Source organism: Bidens hawaiensis, unplaced genomic scaffold, assembly GCF_021521415.1.
Source record: "Bidens hawaiensis isolate Kalapana, Puna unplaced genomic scaffold, B.hawaiensis_p1.1 tig00077647_1, whole genome shotgun sequence".
In the NCBI taxonomy this organism is placed as follows: Eukaryota; Viridiplantae; Streptophyta; class Magnoliopsida; order Asterales; family Asteraceae; genus Bidens; species Bidens hawaiensis.
In genome coordinates this window covers 6,116-21,553 of record NW_027503364.1, presented here as the reverse complement: position 1 = coordinate 21,553, position 15,438 = coordinate 6,116, and the positions used below count along the sequence as shown (strand labels likewise).

The 15,438-nt window shown below is 35.4% G+C and overlaps 1 protein-coding gene and 1 pseudogene across 2 annotated transcripts; both read right to left on the bottom strand.

Annotated features, from left to right (window-relative positions):
• Window positions 1-4,481: 4,481 nt before the first annotated feature.
• On the bottom strand, window positions 4,482-10,480 carry LOC143606845 (mitochondrial outer membrane import complex protein METAXIN-like). The gene is made up of 7 exons (XM_077082479.1): window positions 10,457-10,480; window positions 8,507-8,675; window positions 6,871-7,205; window positions 6,677-6,753; window positions 6,495-6,555; window positions 4,952-5,096; window positions 4,482-4,722 (listed from the first exon to the last, which is right to left on the bottom strand). Exons 1-7 carry the CDS (start codon window positions 10,478-10,480, stop codon window positions 4,538-4,540), a joined length of 996 nt encoding a protein of 331 aa, XP_076938594.1. The 3' UTR covers window positions 4,482-4,537.
• A 114-nt stretch (window positions 10,481-10,594) lies between these two features.
• LOC143606849 (DNA (cytosine-5)-methyltransferase DRM2-like) lies at window positions 10,595-13,882 on the bottom strand (annotated as a pseudogene). Its single transcript, XR_013148827.1, has 8 exons — window positions 13,754-13,882; window positions 13,581-13,680; window positions 13,444-13,490; window positions 12,979-13,134; window positions 12,822-12,922; window positions 12,633-12,718; window positions 11,381-12,115; window positions 10,595-11,035 (listed from the first exon to the last, which is right to left on the bottom strand). The product of XR_013148827.1 is annotated as a DNA (cytosine-5)-methyltransferase DRM2-like (transcript).
• Window positions 13,883-15,438: the final 1,556 nt, after the last annotated feature.

The following is a 15,438-nucleotide window of genomic DNA, read 5'->3' as shown; positions in this document are numbered from 1 at the left end:
GGTTTTGATGGGTTTGGTTGGAAATTGAACATTTGGGGGTTTTATAATATAACCAATGTTTAAAAACCGGTACGTACAGGTTGGTTGAACCGTTTATACCGGATTTTTGTAAGGCAACCAATATTTAGAATCGGATATTTTTAAACGGTTTGCTAGAACATCGCACCGTCGGTTTTTTTTATACCGGTTTTAAATCCAAGAGATTTTATATATTTTTTGCGGGGCCGTATTTTTAAAAAATAACTTTTAACAAAGCGGATAAAATTGAAACGAGTATACACGGTAAACGACGATTCGTTAATCAACCAATTTTGTGTTATGAAAATCCAATGTTGGTTAATTATTTATATCTTTCGTCTAAAAATGGCGTTTTAGGGGCTGAAAATAATATTTTTCCAAAAAAAGATATTTCTTTATGGTAAAACCGGTTCAACCGGTCCGATTTTTCGGTCAGGACGGTATGACAAGTTCGGACCGGCCGGTTCTCTAGGATTCGAGCGAACTGAATAGAACTAGACCGTCAATAGGCCGAATACCGGTCAGACCGGTTCGACCGGCCGATCCGGTCCGGTCTCTACAACATTGCTTGTAACAAGTATGGGGTGTGACAATTTTGATATGTTTTTAAAATTAAGTGGCTTTTTAGTATGATCATCTTAGTTATTCAAAATTTTTCAATTGTTTGTGTATGACTGATGTGTGTTTCTATATTAAGTATGGATAAAACTTTTTCAGTTTAGTTTTAATTATGACAAACTCTTGTATATTTAGAATAAGTAGAAAACGATCATACCATGTTAATAATCGGTGAAGGGTTGTAGGGTTGTTGATAGTATGTGATCAACTTGCTAGTGAATTGTATGTCACCAACTTTAAATTTGACCAAGTTTGACCTTAACTCGTTTTTAGATAACAAGCTTGATAATTAAAGTTACTTTTTATGTTCTTTTTAAAACGGCTCATAATTTACTCATAAATCCACCTACTTTGTTTGCTATAAGATTTGAACTCTCAAGAGGAAATACCTATTAGTCTAATACACACATAGATACCATGGCCCGAATGCCATTTGGTAGTTATATTTTTCTTTATGTGAAAATGAATTTCAATACCTCAAATACCTTAAAAGATAAACAAAGAAATCATGATGTTTGGTAATTGTGAAGTTTATGCATCTCATGAAGAAGTAACCCACCAAGTGACACCAAAACATAAAAGGTTATCCTATTTCATATGTCAAAATAAGATAAGTATTTCATCGAACATCTTATAAGCACATCTAAAAGGCTAAAAATACGAAAGCATTAACGTCAACATAATATCATCAAATAATATACAAATAAATTGAATTCAGTAGCAAATGGGGGATTACTGTGATCAACTCAAGTAGTACCAAATCTAAAGCATTGACGGCATCATAAAGCAAACAACTGAATTAAACTTTACAGAATCTCGATTAGAAGATCTGTTTGGACTTCAAAATTGAATGATGATGATAAGAATTGATGTGTGTTATTGTGATAGATTGGATTTAGGGAAGATAATAAGAACAAAATACAAGATTATATTACGAAAAACGTAAGAAAGATTACACCGATAATCCAGGGCTATGCCCTCTTTCCATACATCGGAGCCCTAACAACAAACAAATTCAATCCTGCCTACTAACACGCCTTATCATATTACTTATACTACCCTTATATTGCACTTTAGCCCCTTGTAATAATTTCTCTTAACCCCCTAAAGAATACCTATATATCACTTCCCCCCCCCCCATAGCTCATTCCTATCATTACTCCGCCCTTCAAAACAATCTTGTCCTCAAGATTGAAAGTGGCTGCGACATCTGATGGCCGACCCTGCCCATGCACCACCCACAAATGATAGGATCCAACAGTTAACTCAATAACAAGACTTGCAATCATGTAACACCAAAGAATACCCAGTAATTCTGTAATAAAAATAAAAGTTCCAACAAAGGTAAACGATCCAAAAGACAGAACCCGGTCAGCATGAGTGGTCCAAAACTGAGACTTTCGCTTGATAAAGAACCCGTCAAAATAGCTATTGGAATCCCCTTGTTGATCCAAAGGGATGAACGCATCATATATGGTTGTAGATGGATTGTGAAGAGTGACATGTGGACAAAAGAGTAAAGGTACCATACCTCCTTTCCAACAAAGGCGTTTATCCCCAATCGGAAACGCAAGTACAACGTCAGTAGTACCACGGGTCGGATTGCCCCACCAAACTACCATATCAGGTTTTGAATTGTTCGCAAGAATAAGGATCACGTAAACTGTTGTGATTGGAAGTCGTTTCTCTTGGTGGTAAGTGTTTTCTATGCATTTGTTTTGTGCTTGAATAGTATGGAGTGAATCCACCAGGAAGATCCAAATACACCCTTCACCCTTAACAATTCTTACTTCTAGCATCTCTATTCTCACAACAGTGGAAGTAGTTGGAAAATGAACATAATCAAAGATGACATGTCCACATATCCTTTCCTCAAAAAACCCAAATGTCATGTCCAGATGTCCCAACTGAGCATAACCACCCGGTAAGGCACATACTCCCAGGCCATCAAACATGTCATCAAGTGTATTCAGAACAATAATTGTGGCTAATGACCCCCTGTTTTTAGAAGTGCAGTTATCGCCCACTTGACACTCAAAGACCGAGTGATCATTAGTAGTTCGCTGAACCCACTTAACAGTTCTTGCACAAGGTGTCTGCACCATAAGTGGAACACAAGTGGTCGAAACTGTCACACCAATAGCCAATGTAACGTCTTCAGCGAGGTGAAAGTGACCTGCATCAAAGAATTTAGGGTGCTGCAATTTCACAACAGGTGTTCCATATGACACTAGCTCCTCGTGGGGAAGGGTAATAGCAATACCAGGTTTAACGCGTCCATTAGTAGGAACTGTGACATCTGTCCTCAACGAATCAATAATATCCGAGTAAGGTATTAATCTCCATTCAACACCATAATTGCGATTAGAATGAGTTATGCTAACAAAAGTCGGACAGAATCATAACCGAAATTCTTTCGATGCAATTCAAGCTCACAACCAGAACCGAAAGTAGGGCTCTGTTGCAGATGCTTAAATTGAACAGAGAAATCAACGAACGTATCCAAATTCATCAATTTAGTGACGGAGACTGACCTCATCGAATCATTACTATGGTGTATACAATCATTCGTAACAATAGGTTTTGTAGACGTTACCTGAATAAAACCTCTGGAATTGAGACGATTAGAAATTGAAGCCCAATTTAATCCCATAGAAGAAGAAAAATCGTCCACAGATCCAATGATTTTCATGGAAGTTGTAGTCACGTTTGAAGTAGGTGGTAACTCCAGACACACGGTCGCTCCGGAATTGCAATCGACATCTGAATCTTTGATGAAAGACATCGAGGAATTAGGGTTCAGTGAGGAGTCGAACACAGCTGATTGAGAATTATTGACCAGGTTTTTAGATCTGGTGAAACCATAAACAGGAGGATCAGTAGTTGCAAGCCCTAGACTGTAACTATCCACACCCGAATCATGAGGTGAAACCGATCCCTTCTCAATTTCAAACAAATCAAGTTTTGAAGAACTTATATCCTCAATTTCAGATCTGGGGAAAAAAGAAGCACCATGTACGTGTTTCTTCTCGCGTGCGTTCATCCAAGCTAAAACATATTTACGAAATTCACCTTCTTCCACTCGATCTTCATTCAACGCAGTGAGAGACGCCTTAATCTCTGTAATATCGGATTGTAATTGTTGAATAAGCTGCTCATGAGCATCCAATCGAGAGGTCTGATTTCTCATGGTCTCGGCAGGTCAATGGCAGGTCGGACCAATGATAAGAATTGATATGTGTTATTGTGATAGATTGGATTTACGGAAGATAATAAGAACAAAATAGAAGATTATATTACAAAAAACGTAAAAGAAAGATTACACCGATAATCCAGGGCAATGCCCTCTCTTCATACATCGGAGCCCTAACACCAAACAAATTCGATCCTGCCTACTAACATGCCTTATCATATTACTTATACCACCCCTATATTGCACTTTAGCCCCTTGTAATAATTTCTCGTTGACCCCTAAAGAATACCTATATATCACTTCCCCCCATAGCTCATTCCTATCAGATGACGTGCACTAGGGTTAAGATTACATAACTTGTAATCAGCGGGTGAATTTAATGAGAGTGTTCATAACTAAAATTATATCAATACGTGTGTCGTGTATGCGTCTTCAGAATGTTAATCCCAAACATGGCCCGCAAGTACAAAATCTAATAACTACTGGAATAAAAAACAAGATACCAAAAAAAATCTTTTGAATCTTAATTAGGTAAAAATAATGTTTAATACCAAGAAGCAAACCGTCCTGCTTCAGCTTTATCTCATCTATTTCTCACAAGTCACAGCTCAGTTGAATGTATGTGCATGTGTTTCAAAACTTTCCACATAACAGAAACCGAAACCAACAAATAACTTCAAAGCTCAAAGAGACAATCTCCTTGTTTTATTATTCATAATCAAAACCCTCATCACCATCGGCACCATCTGCTTCAGCATCATCAGATCCACCAAGAAGACTAAGAAACACAAGAACCGCAACCATCTGAGTTATCAAGAAATATTTCGCCTTTCTTCTAAAAATTCTCTCTTCCGGTGTTCTTTCCCTCTTAGGTTGGTTCTTAGGTTTTGAACCTAGGTTTAAAATATGTCGACTTTTTAGTACGCTACAAAATAACACATGCATGAAAACGTGTAATTTTTAATACGGGTCAAAATGAAACCAATACTTTCATCCATTTGACTCGTTTCATGTTAATCTTCATAAATTTTAACTGCTAGAAATAAAATATAATGACTCACAGTATGTGAGTTGTAAACTTGAAATAAAACAAAAATAAGAATTTGTGGAATTCAAACTTACTCCAGTTTGAAGGCCCTCTTTTTGGTACAGATGTAGATGATGATGGATCTGAAGATGAAGCGTCTAAAAGTTGGGCTTTATGTTTGTCAGCATACAAGACAAGATTAGGTTGTTCCAATAGTTTCCCTCGAAGCACTGATGTTTCCTAAAAAATAAGATAAAATATTTGAATTTAATAGATGGTGAAATATTTCAGTCAAACTATTATGATTATATGTGCACTTGAACGACAGCAAATACCAACTACAATAGAAGTAAAAGAGAACCGCCTGCAGGTTGCAGTTATAAATACCAGCCATAGTTATCGAATACGCTAGGCGCACCCAAGGCGCAAAGGCCTCGCCTGGGACCTAGGCGCAAAGTGCAAAAAGAGCGAGGGCTTAAGAAAAAAACTCACTTAAATAAAAAATTAAAAGTATATTATGTATATGAAAAATAATACTATTCTTCAAATAAAATAAACAAAAGCTATTATATAACATTTAATATCATCTAATTACTACGAAAAGTTCTAAATAGTCAAGATTCATAAGGAATTCCAAAACTTGAATAACAAAATGTTGAAATGTTCAGTGTAATTCCTTTGACCTCTCCTAGATCTAAGTTTCTATAGCACATTAGCACTCCCTGCGTTTCTTTTGCTCAGCTTTTATCTTCTCATGTTTCTGTCCTAAACAATGCCAAAGCACTCACCTAGGAACTAAAAGCGCATTTATTGAGCCTCGCCTGAAAAATGGGAAGAAGCGAGGGCTTCTAATAACACTATGATACCAACTAGAATAAAAGCCCATTGGTCATAAAGTGACTTGTTATTTCCAAACTTGATAAGCGGCTTATGCAGTTTAGGTAAACATGTGGCAAGCAGAGTACTTGAAAAGATTTTAGAAATGTAAAACTGCTAAACAAATTAAAAAGGAGCAACTGTATAGATTGACAAAACAGTTTTATACTAAAGAATGAAAATGAAAATGAAAATGCCATGAATAGTACCACCCTCGCCCTCGTGACTTGAATGGTCGACCGTTTAGGTCCAACAATAAAATTTAGTCAAACAACTAGTTCACTTTTCAACGGTTAAAGAACAGAGTTGGTAATTAACTGTGGCCTGTGGGTTGACTTGACTAGAAAACCAATAACCACCAGAAAGTCAGAAACTGAAGAAAGCAAGTTGTTATTGGCTACTCAGCTACAAGCTGAAGCAGTCAAGTTTTTATTTGAAAAAATATCTCTTGGTTTTTCTACTACAAGTCTATGATATAAGCATCTATACTGATGATGGATGTAATTGGGCTGACAGGAGATTATAGAGAATGACATATTTTGGGAAGGTTATGTAGGCTATGTGGCTCGTTTGAGTCGTTACCGCTTGGTCTTATATTTACTTTTTGAAAAATGATTTTTAATGTAGTTAATGCTAACTTAAGTTTGACAAAGGAATGACCTAACCGGGAAATAACAAATCACAGTCAACATAATTACACAAGAAAAACAAACATGAATGTAACATAATACATTAATACTGCTACTATAGAATGATACTGACCGGTAATGCATAAAGTGTGATAAGTGCATGCCCAAGAAAAATAGCATCCAAACTAGTTGGCCTGCATTACATAAGAAGGAAGCCGCATCAGTCAAACCATTAGCTAGAAGAATTATTTTCATGATTAATAATTTTAACATAAAGCGAAAAGATTTAAACAAAAGTAGCATCTCAAAACTTGCCTGTTATCAAAGAAAAATGAATCTTCACCTAATCTAGTTGACAAAGCTTTGTAAGCAATAGTAGCTTTCCTATATATCTGCAACACAAAATTCCAATAAACTCAATCAATAATATAGCCACCAGAATACTATCACCGCAAAAATAAGAAACAAACAAGCATGCGGAAGACATCTGATAACAGAAAAACCAGCACCTCTTCTTCCCTTCTATCAGCATTATCTTTCGATATACCAAGCAACTGTCTCACATTGTACACTTGCTTCAAATACAAAACCTTTCCTATCGGCCACGGAAGATCAGAGTAATAAATCTTATGTGCAGAATTTCCATCCAAACCAACCCAAAGTTCATACAAGATTGCATCTGAAAGCCATGAATTAATCATTGCAACTGTCGATACCCATTCAGGAAGATTCTGAACTTCTGAATCCAGGTTAACAATATTGTCCTCTTTTAAACTTTCAATCACACCACCCTTCTCATTGTTGTAAGCGACATATGTATCGGAGTCAACATAAGGAATTTGATCTGAATTAAACAAAACCAAAAACTATGTCAATGATCATATGGTATTGCAAGCAACCATAGTTTTAATCATGGTGTAAAAATCGCGCCTAGGCATCGATTAATTACCGATTAATCGCTAGTCCCTACGCCACTGACTAGTTGCCAATTAATAGCTATTTGGCCAAAATAGAAAAAATTATTATATATATATATATAATTTGGTGTATATATGTATATTTGAAAATTTATATATAAATTCCAATCCAATTAATCCATATTAATCCCGATTAATCGCTAGTCCCTACCGAACTAGCGCCTACACAGTTAATATTGGTGGGAAATCGGTGATATATCGGTTATCAGTCCCCAAGCAAAACAAGGTTGAATTATAGGTTAGAACATCGGTAGCGATATTATCGGAAATATTGACCGATATTTAACCAATATTTGACCGATATTTTGAATGCCTCATCGATGTGGAGTCGGAGAAAGATTTCATAGCTTACTATTAGATCATGTTTCAAATATTACTTTTTAGTTTTGACTTTTGATATTACATTATTACTATTATTATTATATATGTTTACATGTATATATATAAATACTGCATGATATAAAAAATTACCGATATCCCATTGCAACAACCCGTTATCTTTTAGTCGTTGACCGACATTCAATTTTTTATGGCATTAACTGCCTAGCGCGTTCGACAACACTAGTTTTTCAACAACACTGGTTTTAACCGCTAGATAGCATCAATATTGGTCAAAATTAGGGTTTACTTGATAAATAAGTTCATATGTAAAACAAATATGAAATAAACCTTTTAACCTAAAAACACAATAGTAGGGGTGCAAACGAGCCGAGCTGCTCGCGAGCCTAAACGAGCCTGCCATTTATATAATTTTTTAAAATATATATTTAATATTAATTAACTAATATATATACTGTTATGAAAAAAATAAATAAAAATAACTAAATAAATATATATTTTTATACATAAAATTATAATAGAAAAACTTATATAAAAATAATTATAATCATATAAAAAATAATTGATAAGTAGTAAACAAGCCGAGCTCGAACTTGAGAATCTACTCACGAGCCGAGCTCGAACTTTGAAAATAGAGCTCGAAACGAGCCGAGCCTCAAGCTCTGTGTAAGGTAAACGAGCCGAGCTCGAGCCTAGTAATAATAATATAACCATTTTCCCCAAACGAATTAGGTCAAAAAACAATCAAATTAACCACAATGAATAGCGTAAAAGTAAAATGTAATAATCAATTTACAGTATATGAGAGCTTAGAATAAAAATTAGGTACCGGAATCAGGGAAAGTGAGATTGTAGGTCAAATCGAATGAAACATTGGCCAATTTGAGGTAGATGTAAACCGGTAAACACGACGGACAAGCTGTTGGTAGGCCAAAGCATGGCTTCCGAGTGACTAGAGTGAGACGTTGTTCGCTTTGAGTTGGTTCATCCCATGGATTCTGAAAACCCTAGCTTTGAGTGGTGCTATGAATAATGAAGATTTAGGTGGTGTCGCATACAGGCCCCTCCTCAACACAATTGTGTCAAATTGGGCCCATTACGTGTCTTTTCTTTTCGGTTATCGGTTATGTTCCAATACGGACTGAAACCATAGACTTGTCTCATATCGGTTATGTTCTGATGGGGTTTGTAAGTCAAATGGGTTTCCTCATCTATAGGGGTGCAAACAGCCCAAGCTACTCGAGATCGGCTCGTTAAAAAGCTCGATCAAGCCGAGCTTAATCGAACCCAAGCCTTAAACTAAGCTCGTTTAATAAACAAGCCTGCCATTTATATAAATTTTGAAAATATATATTTAATAATTATTAATTAATTTATACAAGCCTACCATTTATATAAATTTTTAAAATATATATTTAATAATTATTAATTAATTTATATAATGTTATAAAAAAATAAATAAACATGACTAAATAATATATATTATTTTATACATACAATTATAATAGAAAAAAAATATATAAAAATGATTATAATTATACAAAAAATAATTAAAAAATAATTGATAAATAGTAAATGAGCCAAGCCCGAGCCGAGCTCGAGCTTGAAAATCTACTCACCAGCCGAGCTCGAGATTTGAAACAAAAGCTCGAAACAAGTCGAGATCGAGCTGGAGCTCTATGTAAGTTAAACGAGCCAAGCGCAAGCCTAGTCGAGCTCGGCTCGGCTCGTTTACACCCCTACTCACCTATCAAACTAGTCTTTTGGACTGAGTTATTATGTTTGGTTTGGAACATATTCAATACAAACTTTTTTAAAAAGTCCAACTACCAAGTACCAACTTGGTATAACTTTTATTTTAAGTACTTGAAGATTTCTTCATGTAATCTATGGTCATATTTTAGAAGCGGGGTCGTGCATCGGTTTTGGCAAGCGGGTCGCCGACTCCCGATTTTCAATGCGAGGCTTTGTCGTGTGTTATGAGTCGGGGCTTATTCCGGGGGCTGTTATGTGGGTTGGGCGGCCCGGTGGTGACTCATTTTTTTATATGCGGGCGATGTGGTCTTTGCAGGGGAATGGGAAGTTGTAAACACGGGGAACTTACACAGGATTTTCAAATTCTTTTATCTCGTTTCAAGCCTTAAAATATATTTATCGAAAAGTCGTTTGTGTGGTATGTAAAACAAACATGAGGCCCATGGCGGATATTCTGCAATGTAAAGTTGGTATTGTTCCTTTTATTCATCTTGGATTACTCGTTGGAGGAAATATGAATTTGGAGAAATCGTAGGATCCGATTGTTGATCTATTCAGAAAACGATTATCGGTTTGGGAGGCCAAAAGTTTGTCTTTAGGAGGCCAAAAGTTTGTCTTTAGGAGGCCGGTTGCTTGTGATTAAATCGGTTCTAAACGCTCTTCCTACGTACTATTTATCTTTACTTCAGGGCTCCGGTTGGGGGGGGGGGGTGTGGAGATGCTGGAAAAGCTTTGGCGGGTCTTCTTTCAGAGACTAAGTTGAAATGAATTGGGTGGTGTGGCGGAAGGTGGTGGCACCACAAAGATACGTGAAGCGAGGCATTAAAATTGTTTTTAACATTGCAAGTCCTAACATGAAACGCGTTTAACACATGATAAATAGGGGTTATATTAAAAGCATAGTTCGATTTACATCTCGACACTCGTCACTCTTTATCATCCAACTGCTTCTTGAAATCACTTTGATGAGCATAAAACGAACCCAAGGCAACAAATTGCATCATCATAAGTAAAATGCAAGTACATCGCATGCATCAAATATCCGCATATATCTATACAAAATTTGCAGAGACCCGTCTCCACTTCCTACGTCATTACTAATATTACTAATAAGTCTTGATCTAAACCTTCACTAAACATAAACCAAAAGCATTAAAGAGACTTAGACCTGACTTTTTCCACTCATTATGCATTTAACCAACTCTAAGATGCGAAAAAAATCATAAAACAGAGTAGAATGCTCACCGTCCAACCCGTCTCTGCTTACCCTATTACCGCCCGTGAGATTATTACACGGGCTGCCACCTATCACCAGGTCAAACCCACCAAATAAAGCAATATACTGCTCCAGTGTGTCACCATTCACTTGTTGAACATCAGACAAATGGACCAGATTCCCCCCTTGCTTTGTCTGTTCCCACCAGCTTCTCATTATGTCTCGGTTGGCTTCTGAGATTTCAACCGACAAAACATTGTTCAGGGGAATCTTGAGCTTGTTCAAAGCAACTTCAGCACCACCAATGCCAGAGAACAGCGAAAGCACATTTATACCGTTTGGATATATGTCCTTCAATACCGAGAGGTGATATGCTACTGTGTCCACCTGATTTTAAATTCATGATTAGTGTTCTGTTAATGGGGATTTTAAACCATTAACTGTGCTACATTACACATTCAAATTTCTTATAAAAATTTCGTAACATGTTCTCGAAAATTTTCATATAAACTCTTGATGGTAATACTATCTCCATCCCAAATTATATTCCACTTAACAAAAACAAAGCCAGAGTTTAAATACGGTGTAATTATCGCAGCTTTAATTAAGTAGAATGACAATTTTACCCTTTTACCAGATAAATAAATGTTTTCCTTGGGTTAGGTTCGTGTCGTGCCAGAAATTCGCACCCTTAGGAGGAAAGCCCAATAACATAAAATAATAAATTATCACCTGAAACGAGTTACCGAGCGACTTGTATCTGTCTGTCCTGCTAATACCACCTCCTCTCGTATGATTTTGAGGAAATCCTAACAACATTTCCACTTCATCCGGTTCCAAAGTAGCAACCTTATTTTTCCCGACCCAAACTAGGTTCCACTTTCTACATTGTTCAATAACATACTTCTGCACATAAAGCGGTGGCTCATCAACATCACCGCATTTCTCGAGAGCCTTACGGACCCTGTCCGTCATTTTAGCACTCCCGTAAACAGTCTGTAAGCAATTGAGTTTAACACGCTCGTCCCATTTGGGCCACCATTTCTTTGTCAAAGGTAATGCATCATGTATGGTTCTAGGAGGAAGTGGAAGAATCGGGAATCTGCTATTTATTGGAAGATTATGAACGTATCCCCGTTTTCTTGCAGCTGCACAGAAATATTTGGAATCTACAAATTCAGGTTTCACGTCATAAAGGAATCGGGATATTGTATCCCAAACTCCTTTTGGAGCTAGAGCAACATTTTCATAGTAGAAGAATGGAGGCCCAATGGCTTCATCCGGGAGTGTTCGGTGTGTTATCACTCTAGATTGTGATGGTACACCGTAGCCTATCATGGGTTTTGGTAGACGGATGACTTCATCTTCTTCGGTTAGTGGGCCCTTTTGCTTCTTTCGTTTCCGGGCCTCCAGCTCGAACAATTTCCGCTTCTGTTTCCAGGTCATGCCACTCGTGTTTTTCGGTTTCTGGTTTTATATTAGATGGAAAGAAATATAAAATAAGCACAATATTAACATCTTCAAGAAAGTAACTCAAAACCATAGTCTTTTTATACATAGGAACTATATATGTAATTTACTAACATGTAATTTTAGACATCTTCAAGAAAGTAACTCAAAACCGTAATTACATCTATAAGACTATAACTATTAAAGGACATTGTGTATCAATTATCAAATCGTCAAAGTTGAATATTGTAAGCAAACTGAGAAAAATAAAATAAAAAAAGCATAATATTACGAAAATAAACATAAAACATATATATAGAGAAATATAATCATTCCCAAAGATTCCTGGTTATAAGTTGAACATATGTATATATATATATTAAACTTTTTTTTATTTTGACCATTTGGCCCGTTAGAAAAAAAAATATTACCCAAACCAAACCATTCACGTAACAAATTGGTTGAAATTGGCATCGATAGTATATTTAATAATATATAAGTTTTTAAGAACTGAATCATTAAGAAAAGTAGACACCTCTTCCTCAAAAAACATAGAGTCTGCTTTTGCTATCTGTGCAGCAAAAATAATATCAGTTAGTTCTGCAATTGATGCCTCAGGACCTGCAAAATTAGGTCAACTCATATATTATCAACACATAAACAAATTTCATTTTTTAAACTTTTAAGTAATTTAACTTTTGCAATATATAACAGTGGTACGCACCACATCTTTCCATTGCTGCAGAAGCTTCTTCTACTGTATACCCCATATCTATCAAGTCTGAAATTGGTTTTTTCATGTTTAGTTACAGACTCACTGTTCTCCTGTAAAAAACCAATGTTAAATTCCACGCATGTTATACAATTTAACAAATACTTACAGTTATTTCATCATCAGACCAACTGTCAAATTCAGAGAAATCTTCTAGAAGACTCTCATCATAGTCAGAAGACAGCTCATCGTTAGTGACACATCCTTGTTGCTGGTGATAATTAAGATCACACGAGTTATGTTCCTCTGGAGAATTATCAAGAGCCTGCAAAACATTGAAAAAACATAAATATACGAACACTAGCTTGATAACCGTGTATTACACAGCTAATTGATGAAAAATTAATATTTATTTACAATTTAAGTATTTATTTAGTTATTTTCATCCTTGAAATTAGTTTTTAACAGTTATCAATTAACAATAAATGGTAATGAGTATTTTAGGGATTTAATTGGTTTAAACTGTGAGGATTAATGTGGGAGTGACAAGTGGCAAAACAAAACATTGTAGGGTTTTATTGAAGAGTATAGATATTGATATGCAATAATTTACGAAAGTGAAATATTCACTCACTGAGTGTGCGAGTAAGGTTTCCAGTATAGAGTCGGCATCACCTTCCACTAGACATGAAATAACAAAGTTGTTAAATACGCATGAACTCCATATCAAAGTTGATCCTAAATAAATAACTATAAAATATTAAAATATACCATTTTCTTTAACTGTTTTTATAACCAAATTCTCAGGGAACCCCATCCCTAAGAAATGTTGGACTAGATTGGAGTCCGAAGAACCTGCGGATGAACTTGCCTTGAAACATAAAGAGAAGAAGTCAAATATAGAAAAGTTCATGCTATATTATTAATAATTATACCTAGCTAACCTCTCCATTGGTAATAACAGTTCCAGCATCCCTAGTAACTAAAGCCGAAGCAGATGTCGGGACTACATTGTCAATTTCAAGTTCATCTTCAGTGCCCCAATCAATATCCTCATCAGAAATGTGATCATCCTGTACAAGTGAAATCGATATACAAATAATATATATATATAACTGGAATTAGGCTAAAAAGGAAGCATTAAAGTACCATTTCTCAGTAACCTGCAGAAGAAGCTTTCAACCTGTTCTGTTATGTTCTGCTAAGCATAAGAAGATTCACAGTTAAAATCATCATAATTTATGTGAAAATTTAAATAATTAAAATTACAAGAGAATATACAGCTCTTCAATAGATACCAAATACCAAAAAAAGATGATCATTATTGATCGAACCGCACAAATAAACCTAACCAAGGTGGCAAAGTCGTTAGGCAGACCCTATGCGGCCGACTGGGGAGTACTCGGCCTTAGTCGGAGAGTACTCGGGGATGGCTCATCGAAAACTCGGCCTAGGCGGGGATTACTCGTTGAGTACTCGGTCCCTAAGCGCGATTTTTACAACCATGAGCCTAACTAATTTAATAAAAAATAAGAGACAAAATTTGGTAAAACTGAAACCCTAACAAGCCTCAAACCTTCCTAATTAGCCTTAATCGCACACATTGAGCACAATGCACGATCAACTAAGCAGCACTAACAAACCGCATTTACATGCAATTTCATATAAAATTTTAACAAATTTGCAAAAAAAAAAAAGAAAAAAGAAAAAAAAGAAAACTTTCTACCGGAAACGTCTAAAAAATATTTTGAAGCTAACAATCAAAATGCAGTTAAAATCAAATCAATCGAAGTAGGATTTATTCACATAATACTATTGATTTATGAGCTACTTAAGTTAAGTTAAGTTAAGTTAAGATGATGGTTACCTGTTAGACTCATATGCAGAAACAAAGAAAGAAAACTGGAAGACAAGTGTAAGTTTGTGATGATAAACATAAACAAGTTATAATATGCAAATTAAATTATGAAATGGACACCATGGAATTACACGCGTCTTCTTCTTGTTATCGGGTTGATTTGTCACTTATATTTTTGTAACATATTTTAGAGATTAAAGGTTATTTTCATAGTTGTGGTTTTATAAATAATGCGAATTTAATCTAAAAAAATTATTTTTTATACATGGATCATTCACATTTACCAATTTTTGTCAAGTACATTCAAATCACTAACCTCGTTAAACTGAATCGTTAAGTCAGGGGTATGCATACTTTTTTACTCTTTCTTTATTAAATGAGTACAATGCCAAAATCGTCCCTGATGTTTGGACACATTTGAGAATTTCGTCCAAAAATATTTTTTTTTTCGCAAGTAGACCCTTGATGTTTCCCAACCATTGCCAATTTCGTCCAATTTGTTAACCCGGTCTAAATTCAATGAGGTGTTACTGTCCTTTTATTATTATTATTATTATTACACTGAGTTAAACCCTTTATATGACTAAAAATAAATAAGAATAAACAAATGGATAATATATTGGATTCAAACATAAGAATCGTGAGATTTTATACATGTCATCAAACAAACACATAATAATAATAATAATAATAATAATAATAATAATAATAATGTAAACAAACATGTAAAAGGACAGTAACACCCTTGAGTTAATGTTGAATTTTAGACCG